Source organism: Chiroxiphia lanceolata, chromosome 15 (assembly GCF_009829145.1).
Source record: "Chiroxiphia lanceolata isolate bChiLan1 chromosome 15, bChiLan1.pri, whole genome shotgun sequence".
NCBI lineage: Eukaryota > Metazoa > Chordata > Aves > Passeriformes > Pipridae > Chiroxiphia > Chiroxiphia lanceolata.
This window is the reverse complement of record NC_045651.1, coordinates 18388552-18406157: the sequence shown is the minus strand read 5'-3', so window position 1 is coordinate 18406157 and position 17606 is coordinate 18388552. Positions and strand designations below refer to the sequence as shown.

General features: G+C 43.6%; 2 protein-coding genes across 4 annotated transcripts; one reads left to right on the top strand and one right to left on the bottom strand.

The window, feature by feature from the left end:
• Positions 1-2588: 2588 nt before the first annotated feature.
• Positions 2589-6263, bottom strand: PTTG1 (PTTG1 regulator of sister chromatid separation, securin). 2 transcript variants are annotated; one of them, XM_032703056.1, is made up of 6 exons: positions 6102-6263; positions 5842-5934; positions 5207-5550; positions 4250-4382; positions 3624-3773; positions 2589-2750 (listed from the first exon to the last, which is right to left on the bottom strand). In XM_032703056.1, exons 2-6 carry the CDS (start codon positions 5912-5914, stop codon positions 2635-2637), a joined length of 816 nt encoding a protein of 271 aa, XP_032558947.1. In that variant the 5' UTR covers positions 5915-5934; positions 6102-6263; the 3' UTR covers positions 2589-2634. The 2 variants fall into 2 exon arrangements, with proteins under 2 accessions (XP_032558947.1, XP_032558946.1); XM_032703055.1 differs by having other exon boundaries at positions 2592-2750; positions 5842-5935; positions 6140-6262.
• Positions 6264-6306: 43 nt separating this feature from the next.
• SLU7 (SLU7 homolog, splicing factor) lies at positions 6307-17110 on the top strand. 2 transcript variants are annotated; one of them, XM_032703053.1, is made up of 16 exons: positions 6307-6387; positions 6729-6906; positions 7525-7678; positions 7892-7972; positions 8542-8706; positions 8853-8918; positions 10536-10583; positions 11073-11204; positions 11443-11540; positions 12943-13010; positions 13204-13343; positions 14081-14242; positions 14685-14789; positions 14968-15042; positions 15296-15400; positions 16361-17110. In XM_032703053.1, exons 2-16 carry the CDS (start codon positions 6743-6745, stop codon positions 16538-16540), a joined length of 1743 nt encoding a protein of 580 aa, XP_032558944.1. In that variant the 5' UTR covers positions 6307-6387; positions 6729-6742; the 3' UTR covers positions 16541-17110. The 2 variants fall into 2 exon arrangements, with proteins under 2 accessions (XP_032558944.1, XP_032558945.1); XM_032703054.1 differs by lacking the exon at positions 10536-10583.
• The last annotated feature ends 496 nt before the right edge of the window (positions 17111-17606 follow it).

Genomic DNA, 17606 nt, shown 5'->3' with positions numbered 1-17606 from the left:
CCCCTCCCTGCCCAGGCACAGCAAAGCCTCCTGCTCAGTTCTGCTCAGGAGCAGCTGAACAGAGTCCTCCAGAGCAGCTCAGCTGGGAGCAGGACTGCAAACCCTGTGGAGTATCATGAATCCAACCCCAGGCCTCTCCCACACTCATCTGAGTACTGCCACTGGAAATGGGAACACCCACAGCTTCTCCTCGAGCTGCATCCACTGCCCTCATCCCACTGCCCACATCCCACAGGAGAAGGAACTGCCCTGAAAGCTGTCCCAGCAGCCTGCACAGAGCAAGGAGGCCAAGCAGCATCTGAGCCTGGGCAGCAAGGACACTCGGGCTGCTCGCCTGGAAACGGGCACTGTCAGAGAATTCACCTGGAGCAAACTCAGGAGCCACAAGGCACCAGGGCTAGCACAGCTCAGCAGCACCATGGCAGGAGTTCTGAGCAGCTGCAGTTCAGGGAGAGGTACAAAAGAGGCCCTGGGGTACCTCCAGGCACACAAATTACATCTGAAAATAGAGGCCGGGTACAAAGTCACACAGGTAGCTTTGAAAAATATACTTTAGGTATCTGACAGTATTGCCCATCACAAGACAAAAAACATTGCATTCCTGGTTGCAGTACCAGAAAAAACACTCAGCCCTTAAGCCTGGACAGTCACACGAGCACTGGGACCCTGCATTGTCAACAAATTCTTTTGCAGGTTCCTAAATAGGGTAAAACACTTAAAGAATTAGCTGTTCCACAGATGAGAGCATCAGATTCTGAACATGTTGGTCTCTCTTTCAAGCATACTGTTGAAGCTATTAGGAAGACAAATCATGTTTTACTCTCTGTATTAATCAGAAAACTAGGATGCTAGTTCCAAATGAAGGAAATCTGGAGAAGGACAGACAGAACTGGCTGAGTTCCAGCACTAGAAAATGCTCTCGTCCCTCTGCTTTTCCTGATAACCTTCTGTAAAGCAGCAAACCACTGTAGCAAAAGACTTAAGAGTCAGAGCATAGTCACACATACCATGAGGGGGAACCAAAACACAACTGAAGTAGAACATGAGCTTCCTTGAGAAATGAGATTTCAGTGCAAAGCATTTCCAGATCCTTGCTATTTTAAAGAGAAACTCAGAACAGGGCATGGTAAGGTAGGCACAGAAGAAAACACTTCAGAGAAACGTTTGTTAACACTGACAGAAGCTGTTGAAAAGCTCTTATCTGAAAAAAAAAAAAAAACAAAAAACCAAAAAAAAACACAAACCACAAAAAACCACCAACCAAAAAACAGCTGGGGCAAGACTGGCTAGAAGGTAAAAAGCAAAATCCAGTACCTGGTTGCAACTTGCAAGTTTTGAATATCTTCTAGTGCAAAAATTATCCCTAGAAGAGCACTGTGGTCTTGGAATCAATTTTGCAGAGGAATGTTTCCATTTTCATTTTGATTTTTTTTCTCTCAAACATGCTTTTATGGGTCAGAGTACTTCTGAAACCAGGGGACATCACATTTACAAAATGAAGATTTATTCTTAAGTTTTACAGAGCAAGGTTTTGTAAGACAGCTTTGGAATTAGAAGCCTTGGCTTCATAATAATGGGAGTCTTTAACTAACAATTTAAAATACCTTAAAATAATTTATAAGCTGCTTCACAAAATCCAGGAGATGAAACACAATAGGCTCTACTCCAAGCAAAGGATCACACAGCTGCTAAAAGTAGCACTCAAAGGTTGTGTATTATTTAAGAAGGAATGTGACTGGGCAACACCTAAACAGCCTTAGAAGAATCCAGGACAGACAAAGCTTCCAGGCTGGGCAGAGATTCACACGCCAGGGACTGTTCTCACCTACGTGGCTGCCTGACAAGAGGCCACGGGAGGGCACTGTGGAGCTGTTTCTGTGCCTTAGTTACAGGAATTTCTCTGTAAAAATAAGCTTCAACTGTTTTCTCCCAGCTTGTTAGAACTGATAAGGACAAAGATGCATTTTGTCATTTTTTTTTATAGTGACTATTGTTTAACTCGTGTGTCTGGTAGACTGAACCCATCAAACTTTGATCTCAGGAAAGGCAGACAAGAACTAAAAACTATTAAAATGCAATTAAGGATCAGTCAAACCCTGAAATCCCTACATAGAATTTCCTTTACCTGTATCTTTTATCTGGTTCGTTTGATATTTTGGTGAATCCTTTGAAGTTTCAAAACAGCTCCCAGCCCCTGGAGCCACACAGTGCTGTGACAATTAAAAGTAGTCTATAGCTGCATAAAAACCCAGCATACCCCACCTTAGAGAACCACTGGGGAGAGCAAACAATTTCAAATGAAAAATGCTGGAAGAGCACCAGCTCTAGTGCTTGATTTACACTAGACTGGTTTAAACCCTTGCACGTGTTTTAAAGGATCAAGTTATGCAAAGTGAGGTCAGGTGGACCTCAATCTATCACAACCATGCAGTGTAACCAGCAGGTACCAACCCCTGGATATGGTTCATAACAGTGTATTAGTCTTGCTTACAAGCTTACCCAGGCTCTGCTTTAGTTGCTGGTCAGATACCTCCTTCTGAAGCACTACTCACACCTTGAGCCTACTAAAAATGAACAAGTCTAGTATTATCCATGTTATATTAGCCTTTATTGAAATACAGAACTACTTGAAATTTAAAACCTGTTACAACATTCCTGCTCCTCATAAAAGTCAGCTGGAAATGGTGGCAGCTCAGGGAAGTGTAGTTTTTCCAGGCTAGCAATGAAGTCAGAATGTGCTTGCAGCAAGCCTGAAGTTAGAAATAAATCAAATCAGTTAGAGATAAAGAAATAAGTTAGAAATAAATCAAATCAGTTCCTCAAACTCACAATGTACACTAACACAAGTCAGCTCCCAGAAGCTCAGCATAAACCTCCTGAATGACCAAGGGAAATACTGTTTCATAGTCTAAACCAATCTCACCAAGCTGACAGTTTGCAAAGCACTGCAAGAGACTGCTCAGGGTGATGTTTTCCACTGGGACAGAGTTCATTTTTTTCCCAGCAGCTGGTATGGGCTGTGTTTTGGATTTGTGCTGGACAGTGTTGGTAAATCAGGGCTGGTTTAGCTGTTGTTGAGCAGTGCTCACAGTTGGGACAGCTGCCTGCCCCTGACCCCAGGACTACCCCACAGCCTGGCATCACCCTCAGCATCTGAAGCTGGGGGAAGAAGGAGGGAGTGCTATCTGGAGTCACAGCATTTGTCTTCCCAAGCCACCATCCCGTGAGATGTCCTGGGGCTGCTGAACACCTGCCTGCTGATGGGAAGTAGTGAATGAATTCCTTGGTTTGCTTTGCTTGATGCATGGCCTTTGCTTTAGTTATTAAACTGCTTTTATCTCAAACCCATGAGTTATTTCACATTTCCTCTTCCAATTCCCTTCCCCACCCCACAGCAGGGGACCCAGGAAGCAGCTGTGTGGTGCTTGGTGGCAGCTGGGTTATGCCACCCCTCAGCAACAGCACTGAGACCACCACCTGCACCAGCAGGGCTGGCTGCTGCTGGGGCACTGCTCTGGCACAGCTCAGACAGCAACAGCAGTTCACTGCTGGAGCCAACTGCCTTCCCTCCCAAACCCTGAGGAGCACTGCTGTACTGAAAAGCAGGCTAAGGTTCCACTTACTGGGTGTAAATGACAGCTCTGGAGTGGGAAGAGGTGTTGGCTCCTCCTCTACCTGTCTGTGGTATGTCCTTGGAAATACCATGAGGGGAACACCACGCAGGTCGAGATTGCTTAGTTTGCACTCCTCAGGAACATCAAAGACATCAAAGTCTGTTTGGGAAAGACAGTCTAAGTAGGTGTGGAGTAGCCTGGGAAGCTGTAAATTCTCCTGAATTAAATTAAATGGGAAACAATCTAAAACAACACAACACAAGGGGTATTGATTTGCAGTTACACCTTAGTTGTCCATGACATTCCCTACACAGACACTTACCAAAAGACTAGATTGCATAATATAACTGCTAACACAGAGCAGCTTTTCATGACTTGAGCAAGCACAGCACATGTTTCACCAACACTGAAGTCTCTGGCACAGCAGTTTTCACACACTAAATCCCCATGAAGAAGACTTTAAGGACACACTTCAGAGGACTGAGAAAGCAAGCACCCTTATGTTTCAGAAGGGACTCAGGAGAAATGCAATGCTGGCTTTGTGTGCCACAATAGCTTGGACAAAGTCTTACAACAATGCCAGCACTCGTGAAAGCTTTATTGTTCATTTTAATAATTACATCAATAGTTCTTACCTTGAGGATCAAAATGAAACATATTTTCGACTTCTGGCCAACCTTCTTCAGACTCAGCCCAATCTTCTTTACACTCTGCCAAATCTTTATCAGACTCTGAAGTCCAGCTGTCTAATTCAGTCTTTTCATCAGTCTTAAAAAAAGGAAGACACATTATTTGAGCTATTGTATTACGTTTGTAGTGGCTCTCCTGTGCTATTCAGGTCTTCAGACAAGCACACCTGCCCTACAGTCCTCAAGTAGGCCTAAATGCTACACCTTCAACACAAAGCTGGAGATGGGCAAATGTTTCAGCAGAGTTTATGTAGCTCAGTACTACACACAGTAGCAACAAGTGACTGCACTGGAACATTTAAGCTCATATTAAACTGTTAGTACTCAACATGTGAATAAGGCATTAACTGAGACTGTCTTCCCCAGAGCCATCTATGTAGGTGCACTACTTTTAGCTAGAATAGTTATTTTCCTTCCTTGTAATTGATATGAGACATGTTTTGGATTCCTGCTGAGAACAGGAACAGCATCAATACACACAGCTGTGGGAGCTACTACTGAGCAGGTTTACAGAGCCCAGGCCCCTCCTGCCTCTCACAACCCCCAGGGAGGAGGCTGGGGGTGTACAGCCAGGACAGCTGACCCCGAGTGTGCAGAGGGACATCCCCACATTGAACAGCAGCACACTCAGCAGTGAACACAGGGGGAAGTGTGCCAGGGCTGCCACTGCTCAGGGACTGGCACAGCATCACTCAGCTGCTTATGTCTTCCTCTGAGATTTTATTTATTAAATTGTCTTTATCTCAGCCTGTGAGTTCTCACTTTTACCCTTCTAGGTCTCTCACCCATCCCACCAAGGGAAAGTGAGGGAGCAGCTGTATGGTGTTTAATCTGCCAGGGTTAAGCCACAACCAACCACATGTTCCTCTCCCCCCTCCTGCAGCAGTAGCATGTTGTACTCACTTTGTTTGCAGTGTGAGGCTGATTTTCCTGCTTTATCTGAGGCTGATTTTCCTGCTTTATCTGAGGCTGATTTTCCTGCTTTATCTGAGGCATCTTGCTCATGACTCCAGTAGTTGTATTCACCTTTCCAAGAGCCCTTCTCAAAGGCTGATACGTGCCTTCAGGTCCAGCGTTTACTTTTTTACCAAGAGCCTTTCCCCCAGAGTGAGACATGGCTGCAGATGTAGTGATTGCTTTTTTACCAAGAGCCTTTCTCCTAGAGCAAGTCATGGCTGCAGATGAGAACACATTTTTATGAAGTGGAGTGCAAACTACTCCTCCAGAGTGTGTGCTCTTTCCTTTTGCTGGAGGGGTGGGAAGAAATAAAAGCAAACTTTAGCACCATATCAACCCTAAAGCTTCAGTAAGTGCACGTGCTGGAAAACTTCTTGCCATAGAAATCTTTGTTCACCATTTATAAGCCACATCTATGACAAAAGCCCAGTTATCTTAATTTTTATGATAATTGATGAACCTAGAAAAATTAGTTAGGTAAATAGATATATGAATAGAAAACCATTGAAACCAGTGAATAACAAAACGTGATTTCTGCCCCTCACTCAACCCCTTGCTGCCTTAGGGCAGCAAACACTCACAAGATCCTGGAGAGATCAGCAGCTGGCTCTCAGGAGCAACATTGTCTGCACCAAAAGAGATCACAGTTGCCATCTTCAGGTTGATGAGATCACCTTGTGAAGTTCATATAGAAAAAAGAAGAAATAATTTTTGTCATTTCCTCCACCACAGTACACTTTTTAGGTAAGCTACATTAAAGCCAAGGGAGCTGTCACGTACTGGTCCCTAGATGAGGGGGAACAAACCCCTATTTCACACCGCCCGGACACCCCCGCTCAGCCCTGGGTCCGGCGGCACCGCCCGAACACCCTCACTCACCCCTGGGCCCGGCAGCACCGCCTGGACCCCGGTGTGTCCCGAAATACCCGACACACCCTCTGACTCCTCAGAACGCCCTGCTAGCCTACGGTGCCGCTTTTAAACTGGCGCCGCGCCGCCCATTGGCCGGTTCGACTGACTCGCGGCAGCCAATTGGCTCACGAGTGGGGCGGGCACAGGAGGAGGTCCCGCCCCGGAAGTAAGTGTGCGGCCGCGGGGCATTGTGGGGCGGTGGCGCAGCCCGGCAGGTAAAAACAGGGACCGGGACCGGGACCGGGACCGGGATAAAGGAGCGGGACCGGGACAAAGGAGCGGGACAAAGGAGCGGGACAGGGCGGGTCCCCGGGGGTGCCGCCGTGCGCTCCTAGCCGGTCGCGGCCCCGGGCCCGGCGCTGGCTCCCCGCGGCCGCCGTGCGTTGTCGCGCCGGGCCCGGGCCGTGCGGTAGCGCCGGTAAGGAGGCGCCGTGCGGGCCCTGCCGCTGGCTCGGGCACTGACACGGCCCGGGCGGCACAGGCCGCGCGAGGGGCTGCGCTCACACCGCGCCGGGTGCAGGGCGGCGCGTTTGCCTTCACTGTTTGCCTCTTGTAGGGGACAGAGTCAAAATGGCATCGGGGGCGGTGGTGAACGCCACCCCTGCAGGAGGAGCAAACGACGTGAGCCTGGAGGAGCCGAAGAAGATGACAAGGGAAGACTGGAGGAAAAAGAAGGAACTGGAAGAACAGAGAAAACTCGGAAATGCACCTGCTGAGGTGGATGAAGAGGGAAAGTGAGTTTTATTAAAGCTGGGTTGTTCTAAAGCTGCTGGTTAAAAGTGCCTTTTTTCTGGTGTGGTTACACAGTGGTTAGGAGGGTGACACAAGGTTTCTGCATGAGTCACTGCAGAAGGAAATAGTTGAAGTTTGTAGATTTTCTTTTAATTCTTCAGAAAACAGATACTCTCCCAAAAATGCAAGTTCAGTGTTTATCTACTGTGAGCTATTGACAGTTCTGCTAAAAGTTCCACTTATGCAGCTACTTACAAGTGGTATTTCAAACATGAGTAAGGGGGAACTTCCCTGTGTACCTGAGCTGTTCCTCCTCCCTCTCTTGTTTCTGCGAGGCTTGTTGCTTCTGAGAAGACAAATGTTGCTATTTTTGTGCTCAGTAACATTACACAGAATAAGCTCCTTGCTTTGGAGTCAGGAGTTGAGGTGAATTAGGTGGCAACAAAATCTCAGTGAAAGTCTCTGTTATCAAGTTTATTTCATAATGCATTCTACTAACTTCATTGTTTTATTATCCCTCCTAAAGCTCTGAACTTCAATGTGGGAGTTATTTTTTTAGGCTGAATTGCTGTGGGGTTTTCTCCCCGTGCCACGTATTTGTGACATAACATCTTTTACAGGGATATCAATCCTCATATTCCCCAGTACATCTCCTCAGTGCCATGGTACATAGATCCTTCTAAAAGACCCACCCTAAAGCATCAGAGACCTCAGCCAGAGAAGCAGAAACAGTACAACTCCTCTGGAGATTGGTACAAACGAGGAGTTCAGGAGGTATGAAAAAGGGTTTTGCAGAACGTAAAGATTTGCTTTGATTGCATGAGGAAGTGGTTGATGGTTACAGGGGCTTGAGGGGGGCAGGAGCTGGGAATCCTCACTCAGCAGGCAGATTGCAGTGTTTGGGGGGTTGGGTGGGTCACACTTTGAGTGTCACTTCATGACTCTTGCCCAGGTTTGTGTAACTCTGCCCTTTGTGCCCCTGCCCAGAACTCTGTGGCCACGAGGTACCGAAAAGGAGCCTGTGAGAACTGTGGGGCCCTGACACACAAAAAGAAGGACTGCATGGAGGTAAACTGCACTTCTGTGCATGGCTTAATGGCTTTGGAAACCATGGGAATGCTCCTCCTAGTGAAGAACAGCTGGCTATAGGTCAGACAAAAAATACTGGCTTGGGAAAAGCCGTGTTGAAAATGGTCGTGAGTGTTGAGATTGGAAATTTCTAAAGAAATTGTTCTGTAGGAAAAAAGAAAGGGAAAAGTGATATTACTCGGGGTGTTGTTGGTGAGTTCTGTTTGTAATAAGCTCTGCAGTTATAAGTGAAAATGTTTAACTTGTCATGTTAATCTGCATTAACTCAAGTGCTGCTGTGCTTGTCTTTCTGGGTCATCAGCCAGAAGCCACCTAAAAACTCTTCTGATTGCTTTCTTAATTGTGGAAAATAGAATTAAAAATTGATGGGGTTTGGAGTCAACTGTGCTACACTGAAATGCAGAACTACTTGCATTTATTTACAATTCCAGTGCTGAATTTAACTGGCTTTAGAGAGGAGCTTGATTGATAAGATTTTTAAAGGGATATCTGAGTGAGTCACATATTTTAGCCTAATGGGCTGATCTAACCATCCTTTGCTCTTTCAGAGGCCCAGGAAAGTTGGAGCAAAATACACAGGCATGAACATTGCCCCGGATGAACACGTGCAGCCCCAGCTGATGTTTGACTACGACGGGAAGCGGGATCGGTGGAATGGGTATAACCCAGAGGAGCACATGAAGATCGTGGAGGAATATTCCAAGGTTGATTTGGTACGTAGGGGCTGTGATTCCCTGGGGAAAGGTTGGGTGTTTGGCCTGGCTGGGCTGGGAGGAGGAACACTGCTAATGTGCACTGTTAATATGAAACCTTGTGCCAAACAGAAACATGGAAACAAATGTCTTTTCTTCCTTCCCAGGCCAAACGTACCCTGAAAGCACAGAAGCTTCAGGAGGAGTTGGCATCAGGGAAGCTGGAGCAAGTGGTAAGTGAACTAAACCCCAATTTATTGTTGTTTAAGCTGAATAAATAAACAACAGATTACTTCTGCTTTATGGCTCTTTTATTCTCTGTACAGAGTCTGCTATTAGGTTTTATACCCTCCAGTAATTTAAAGATTTTCCTGTCACTCTGTGTAATATTCAAGAATTTGAAGCATCTTTCCAATGAGAGTTGCTTTGTTTTCCCCTTATGGGCTAAAATTCCATGTGATTATTATTCCTGCTAAAATTAATTACATGGAATTTTGAGTCAGAAGAACTTGTTTTCCATGTAGTCTTTTTTTTCACATACTGAAATGCTCTTTTTGTATTTAAAGATTGTTAAGATCTGGCCAATGTTGAGGTAATGACTGTTATGTGGCTATGCATTGGTTTGGTAATGCTTACTAGAAATTGGAATAGGAAGGTATTTTCTTTGTCTTAAACCAGCTTGTTTCTTCTTCAGTTGTTGCTGTTTGCAATGTCTCTGGTTCTTGAAGGCTGAGCAGAAGTATTTCCCTCTGGCTTATAACTGCAGAGTTTGCACCTTCCACTAATTCCTGCAGCTCCTCCTAGATTATAGACAGTGCTTTTGATAATCTTTGATACAAAATTCTAATTTAAACACACACACACAGAGCATTCTCACACTGCTATAACTTTAACTAATTTCCATAGGTAGTGGGTACATTCAACCCAAAAACCATCTTTGCCCCTGGTACCACCCTCAGCCCCTTCAAGGGTTCTGGACCTTCTATCTTGTTTTGACTACGGTATATCTTATTATTCTGGTCCAGGTGCACATCCCAAACAGGATGTCCTTGCTAAAATCTTTTTCCTTGGAAAGATTGCTAAACAGAAGTTCAATGGAAAGTAGCACAAACCAGGAGAAAACACTTCAGTAACTGTCTAAAGCGAAAGCAAGTTATACAGCTATATTAAAATTTACAAAATCTTTAGGCATCACCTTAAAAAAATGAAGCTGTAAGAAAAAAAGTTTCAAACAAACTTCAGAACTGTCTCTGAAGGAGAGGACTGGGGCTGATTTGCATAGTCAGCACTGGCCAATTTGTTGGGCTCACAGTTGTTTCCATCTTCACCCCTGCAAGTATTTTCAAGTTGGAGGCTAAGCAGGTCAAAAAAATGAAGTCAGACTATCTTTGTCCAGCTTCAGCTATGCCTTCTGATTCATGCTTTTAGTATTCCAGTAACTCCTAACTAAATCCTTGAATACATATCCTCTTGATTATTTTTTAAGCTTTCAGAGTTGAAACTTGGTTATATTTGCATTATATGAAATATTTTAGTCTAATCCACCAGTGTTCAAAGGCATAGTAAGCTCTAAATAACAGCAACACAGTTCTAGAATTTGCTCTTCTTGCAAAGAATGGGAAACTTAGTTGGGGATGCAGTGAAAAGGCCTCCAACACCTGTATGTCACAGAGACAGTTAAGAGCTCTTTCCTAGAACATTATGTAGCATTTTTCTGTATTTTGTGCCACTGGTAAATTGTATTTTGTATCCAGCATCAAGCTTTGCTTTGATTGCCCTTTGTATCCCTGCCATCTTTCCTCTCTCCACTATCTTGTCTTCTCTGCTGATGTGCTCTTTGTTTGCTGCAGAACTCCCCAAGACACCAGTGGGGAGAAGAGGAACCCAATTCACAGACAGTAAGATGATTGATTACCCACTGCATCACTCATGGGCAGAAGGAAGGACCTGTATTAGTGAAACAGTGAAATGAGGGTGGCATAAGGGTTTAACTGGCATGGCCATGCCACTGGCTGCCTGGTCTTTCAGGCAGAGGTTGCTGGATTTCTTAGAGGGGTTTTTATTTTAATTCCTGTGTGTTTTCAGACCTTAGAGATGCAAGCACATAACTAGTTTTTAATGTGGTATATTTTGCTCAAGATACCTGTTTTCTTAATAGCATCACAGTTATGCTTTGATAACTGTTTCCACGTGGGGAAGTGGAAATCCTTGCCCAGGGGTATTTCTGAGCAGTGTCAGTAGTAGGTTGGCCTGACAGCACTTCAGCCCGGGTGAGCTGTGCTGGCCTGGAACTGCAGGGGTTGCAGTACTGTAAGGAAACCACTAGGATCAGGTTCTCAGGCTGCTCTCTGGAGTGAATGACTTAGAAGTTTCCCATCTCTCCTCAGGAAAGAGATCATAACAGTGAAGATGAAGATGAAGACAAATATGCAGATGACATTGATATGCCTGGGCAGAACTTTGACTCTAAAAGACGAATCACGGTTCGGAACCTGCGCATTCGGGAAGATATTGCCAAGGTGAGTGAAGAACAGTTACAAATGGTTCAATAAATTGGACACTCACTTATTAATGACTTTGTGTCTTGGGGTTAAGGTCTGTTTTCAGTTCTGTTCATGCTCATGTTATGGCTTGATAAAGGTCATCTTTATACGTGGATAGAACTTTTAAAATGTCTAAACTGGGCCGTAAAGGAGTAACTTCAGTTCTTCTAAAATCGTGAATATTAAATATGTTGTATGTTCTTTCTTTCCCCAGTACTTGAGGAATCTAGATCCAAATTCTGCTTATTATGATCCCAAAACAAGGGCAATGAGGGAGAACCCGTATGCCAACACAGGCAAGAATCCAGATGAGTAAGTTAAAACAAGGGCAGTCTTGTGTATCCAGCAAAACTCTTAAAAACTAGATAAATAGTTGTATATTTTCTATGTGTCCTTTTACTAATTAATCTCTGGTCAGTTATGTATAGAAGTAGTAGTAAACATGAAAAAAACCCGTTTTATTTAGGAGCACCTTTTGTTTTAGTGTATAAAAGTGGTATTTTTGTAATACTGACCCTTAATCTCCAGGGATATGTGGACTTTCATTTCATGCTGTGATTGTACAGGGACTAGAACACTGCTACATCTAGAGATGATGCCTGTGAACACGAATGATGTTTATATAAATTATTTCAGTAACTAAATCTTAAACTTTATCTTATGTTTGTTGGGAGGCATTCAGGACTGGAGACTAACATAGAGTGTCTGTGGTACCTAACTAAATGTTTGAATTAGGAGTAAGATCTCCTCCTATATGAATGGATTCTGCATAGTGAAGATCTGAATTGTCTGTGGCATTGTCTGTTTAGCCAGTTTAATTAAAGGTGCACATCTTTAATTAAAAATGGGCAGCCCTGGCTGCACACGGGGCTGTCTCACTCAGAACCCCAGTCAGGGACTTGACCTGTGCTGTGCTGTGAACCTCCAGAGCAGGCAGGCTGTGAGTAAAACATGCATTCAGAGCACAGTGATTGGATTAGCTCACTGCCTGGAATAGAATGGCAGTGCCTAAATGATAGCAAATAATGCTCTTTCCACCTCTGTTTGCCCCCAGCTAGAATAATGCCAGTCAATTCTTTTGTTTTAGATGCAGATGCTGTCACTTCTCTCTCTGGTCATAGTTTGACCTTTGTTGAATCTGTTTCTGCCACAGCTTTGCAAACTGTAAATTTTCCAGAGTGGCCTTGGGGAGGTGAAAGGGGGGGATGGGGTTGTTAACATTGTTTGATCTTCAACCTGTGTTTCATGTACACACTGTGCATCTGCTCAGGGCTGTGCAGAAGTGTCCCAGCTTTGCAGGCAGCAGCAAAGCTGTTCCCAGGCTTTGACTCAGACACGGGCTGGGCTGGAGAGGCACAATTCAGGGGCTGAGGATCATTGTGCTGGAATGTCACACACCATTGATGGGTGTCTCTGTGCAGTTAGATCCAAGTTTAACTCATAGTGCTTGGCATCCCAGACAGAGTTCCAGGCCTGTGCCACGTTTCCCTGTGAACACACACAGCAGGTTTTCCAGGGGGCTGTGGGATAATTCCATGGCTCCACAGGGAGCCAGGGCTTTCATTTCATGAATCAAGTTCAATGTGCCCGCTTCTCCCTCCATTCTTAATTCTTGGGGCACAAAGGGAATTTTTTCTTCCCTGTTGAAGCTGTGTGATTGTATTTAAGAGGAAATTCCCTTCCAAGTGCTCAGTCCTGTTGCTCTCCCCTGCAGGGTTGGTTACGCCGGTGACAACTTCGTTCGCTACACGGGAGACACCATTTCCATGGCACAGACCCAGTGTGAGTGGGGCTGCTTTGGGGGGCTTGTAAGGAAAGGGACTTAAAACACCTAACACTGCTGGTTTCTTGCAAAAGAGAAATAAGTCTTTTTGGATTGAGGTCTTCTTCCAAATTGCTTCAGAACTGAAGAATGTAGTTTGAATGTGTATGTCAGTTTAGAGCAAATGTTGAGTGAAATCTCTTGTGTACACAGTGTTTGCTTGGGAAGCTTATGACAAAGGCTCTGAAGTTCATCTTCAAGCAGACCCTACCAAATTAGAGCTCCTTTATAAATCCTTCAAAGTGAAAAAAGAAGATTTCAAGGCACAGCAGAAAGAAAGCATCCTAGAGAAGGTAATGGGCATTTGGTTTTATTTAATAAGAATTATGTCAAGTTGAATGTCTGGGTCTTGGGGAACAAACAAGATTACTCATCCTATGTGAAAGGGCATCAGCTGTTCTCAGCAGCTCAGACTTATAAATATAAAAATATTTTTATACACTATCATCAATTAGATTTATGTTATTATTTAATATAGGAAGTTTTGAAGATCTATTGGTGTCTCTTTGTATTTTTGGAAGCTCTTCCATAACTGTCAGAATTTCTCCACTGAAGAAATCTGAATTTCTTCATGACTCAAGTTTTGGGTGCAGTCTTGTACATAAATATTTGTTTTACATTTTGCAACTCACTTCTTGGGCAACTGCAGAAGACCTAAATAATCAGTTTAATTACTAACCTTGTCAACATTCAAGTTTGAAGGGGGACAGAAAATGCTGCTCTGGTTGTACCAGAGCCTTTTGGCTTGGTCTGAAAAGTTTTCCTGCTCTCAGTGAGGAATATCACTGTTGTCATTCTCTGGGCGTAAAACAAAACCAAAAAAAACCAACCACATAAAACTAAACACCACAGTGGCCGTGGGAGATGATGTATTTCTGTCTTCAATATTCATTAAAGATTAAACTGCCACCATCCACTCCCATGGCTTCTTCAGAAGGTGCTGAAGGTGCCCTTTTTGAAATGTTTGTTTAACTACAGAAAAGATGGGGTTTTTCAAACCTATTATATGTCATTTCTATTTGCATTTTAGTATGGAGGACAAGAACATCTGGATGCCCCACCAGCTGAGCTGCTGTTAGCTCAAACAGAAGATTATGTGGAGTACTCCAGGCATGGAACAGTCATCAAAGGACAAGAGAAAGCTATTGCTTGCTCGAAGTATGAAGAGGATGTGAAGATCAACAACCATACAGTAAGCCCTGGGTTGTGTTAAAATTCTAGAAAAATTAAATACCTTCCCATTGGAGGTATAGTAGGAGACAGTACAATATAATTAATACAGCAAATAAATTTCTCCTCTCTCAAATGTGACACTCTCCCTTCTCTGCTGAGGAGGAGTTTCAGATTGTCATGGTTGGGATGTGAATTTGAGGAGTTGCCATGGCAGTCTTAAACTAAAAGGGAAGTTACTCTGTTTCCCTTCCACTTTGAATATGAGTTGACCACATGCTGTTGCTTTTCTCTTTTCTGACAGTGCACCTGTAGGGCTGATGTGGAATAGCAGAACTATTGCTCATAACTTCCTTCTGGACTGTTTGAATAACTCACTTCTCAGGATATAAGCTGAGCAATAAACTGCAGCCTCCTGCAGGAGTGTCCTGGTGCCATAACTGCTGTGGTGTGTTCTCTTGCAGTGCATTTGGGGTTCATACTGGAAAGAAGGCAAGTGGGGGTACAAGTGCTGCCACTCCTTTGTCAAGTACTCCTACTGCACAGGAGAGGCTGGGAAAGAAATCGCTGTAAGTGTTGTCTCAGTCACTTGGGAAGAGCTGGAAAGCATTCACCTGCCTTGCTTAAGGTTTAGGCTGTTTTCCTTTTGGGAGAGTTTGTTTTTTGGGGGGGTTGGGGATTTTTTTTGTCCTTCCCCTTTCAAATGTCCTTAGTAACAGGGCATCCCTGCTCTTGTCTGTCATGTAGAGCACAGAAGCAAGTTTACTGGAAGAGCAGCCTGGGGAGGAAGAACACATGACAAAACCCAAAACACTGATGGAGGTAGGATGCTTCCCATTCTCAGGAAGACATATTTTGCCTCAACATTTTAAGAGATGAAATGATATGCATAACTACAAAATTCTGTAGAGTCATAATGTGCCTGAAAATGACTGGACTGCATTGTTAGATTATTAACACCTCTGTGGAAAACTAAGCTCTGAAATAGCATTGAGAGAAGTCTGGATTTAGTGCCTTGGACATTATTAATGTTGGCAAGTTGCATCTTAACAGGAACTTGTTTCCCACCTTACAGATCCACCAAGAGAAACAGAAAGAGAAGAAAAAGAAGAAGCACAAGAAGAGCTCGAATTCAGACAGTGAGGGTGAAGAGAAAAAGAAGCAAGAAAAACTTAAAAAGGTGCACTATATTCTGCAGTGGCTTTGTGGCAAAAAGAATTTGACAAGTATTTTACATCAGTTTTATGAAGCCTATAATGTAGTTCCTGTGCTATACCTTGGGATGTTCTTTGATGCTAATTTGGAGCTAGAGCAAATTTAAAATGCTGTTAGATGTTCTGAAGTACATTCCTCATTTCTCAGGCAAACATTCAATAAATATTTAGTTTTAAAAGATGGAGTTTAGAGGACTTTAGAATACTTCATGGCTAGGCACTTACTGCAGCTGTAGATCTCTGAAACTTTGCAGAACAATGATTTGTGTATTGAAGAAAGGTGGAGAGATCAAAGGCACTGTCAAAGCTTAACTTAGCAGCTTTTATGCCAGGCTTGGGCCCAGTCTCACAGCTGGTGCAGTAAATCCATGCCCCAAACTATGCACTGCCTGCTGCTGAGCAGCCCTCCCAGGGGCACAGCAGCCTCAGGGTGTCCAGGGGGGACACCAGTTAAATCTGTGGTTAATCAAGGCACTGTACAAATGCACTTGTTTTCAGTAGCAAGGAGCAGCAGTAGTAGTTGGCGGAATAATACAGAGGATTTAAAAATCAAACCCCCAAACTTATACCAGAATACAACAGCAAACCATCCCAAATCCCTAAGATCAGATGCTTGCTTACCTGCTTTTGTACTTGCTGGATCATGATTACATTTTAGGTAAATCCAAGGAGTTTTCTACTCGATTTTACAATTGGAAAGAGATTGGAAAGAGTGTCTTGTTTACTAAATAGCATTTTAGCATCAGTTTATGTTAAACACTAAAAAATGATCATGAAGTGAAATGTGCTGTAGGTGTGCCAGACAGGTGTGCATTGCTTTCTGCCTGCTGCTTGTCCATCATGTGAGAAGCTAAGAAAAACCTTCTGGGGGTTTTTTTGCTTAACTTTCCTTGTGGAATTTTTGTTTTCCTTTGCTCTCCTTTCAGGCACTAAATGCAGAAGAGGCTCGTCTGCTCCATGTTAAAGAAATCATGCAGTTGGATGAGAGGAAGAGACCCTACAACAGCCAGTTTGAGGCCAGGGAGCCAACAGAGGAGGAGATGGAAGCCTACAGGATGAAAAGGCAGAGACCTGACGATCCCATGGCCTCTTTCCTTGGACAGTGATCACAGGGAAGATCATTCCTCTGCAAAAGGCTTTTTTTCATACTTGTTTACAACTCTCCAGACACTTACTTCCCTTCCACGTGTCTCAAGTGCCAGAAGTGGCACCAGAGAAGTTTGTGCAAACTTCTTTCAGCAGACAGAAGCAGTCCAGTACTTAGAGCAATGTTATTATGAGGGTGTGTGAGTACATGTACGTGCACATATACACACAGATAGAACATATGTGTAAATAAAGTACATGCACCTACTGTGGAAATCCTTGGAGGAGAAAAGATCTGATGCTGACTGAAATTCTAGGTTGGTTTGGCCAACTAATACAAGCATGAAGTCATGATCCAATAAAACTGACTCCTCAAACGAAATGGTCACCAGGTGTCACTTAATATAGAGCAAAAATTATTGACAAAAAGTCAATACAACTGCTACAGCTTATTTGTAAAGGGAGTTGTCTGTCTGGTGGCTTTGAAGGAATGAATAGTTTCTTCCTTGATCACTTTGCAGTAAGTGTTTTGGAAATGTAAAAATCGATTGCTTTGTACAGTTTGGGATAAATTAATATAAAAGTTTTAAGTGCTGTCCTGCCTTTTTAAGGAAGAGGTTAGGAGAAGCTGTCTGTAGAGCTTTTAAATTCTGACTGCTTCTGCTGATGTTACCCTACAAATTTCAGCTGCAAAGATGTTCTTTGGTTTTCTGTTGATAACAGTGTCCTGTTAGATGGTGTGACAGCAGCTCTCAGGCTCTAATACCTCGTGATAACGTGAAGCACCATCTGCTTCATGTTTGCAATATTAGTCCTTAAACTGGGAGTTTTCCCCTTTAACTGTTAAAAGTTGAAGAACTGGGTAAAAAAACTGCACAGCTTGACTTTAGAGTTGGAAGGATTTGGGAATTATTTCTGTTATGGCTTAAATTGTCTTAAAGCCTGTCTAAACGTGGCTTTTATAACCATATTTAATGTGGTTATATTAATGGTATGACAGGAAGACTCTGTGATCCTGGCTTTTCTTGAAATTAAGAACCTGATTTCAGTTTCCACTTTGTCAAGAATGAAGGAAGTTGAAGTTAC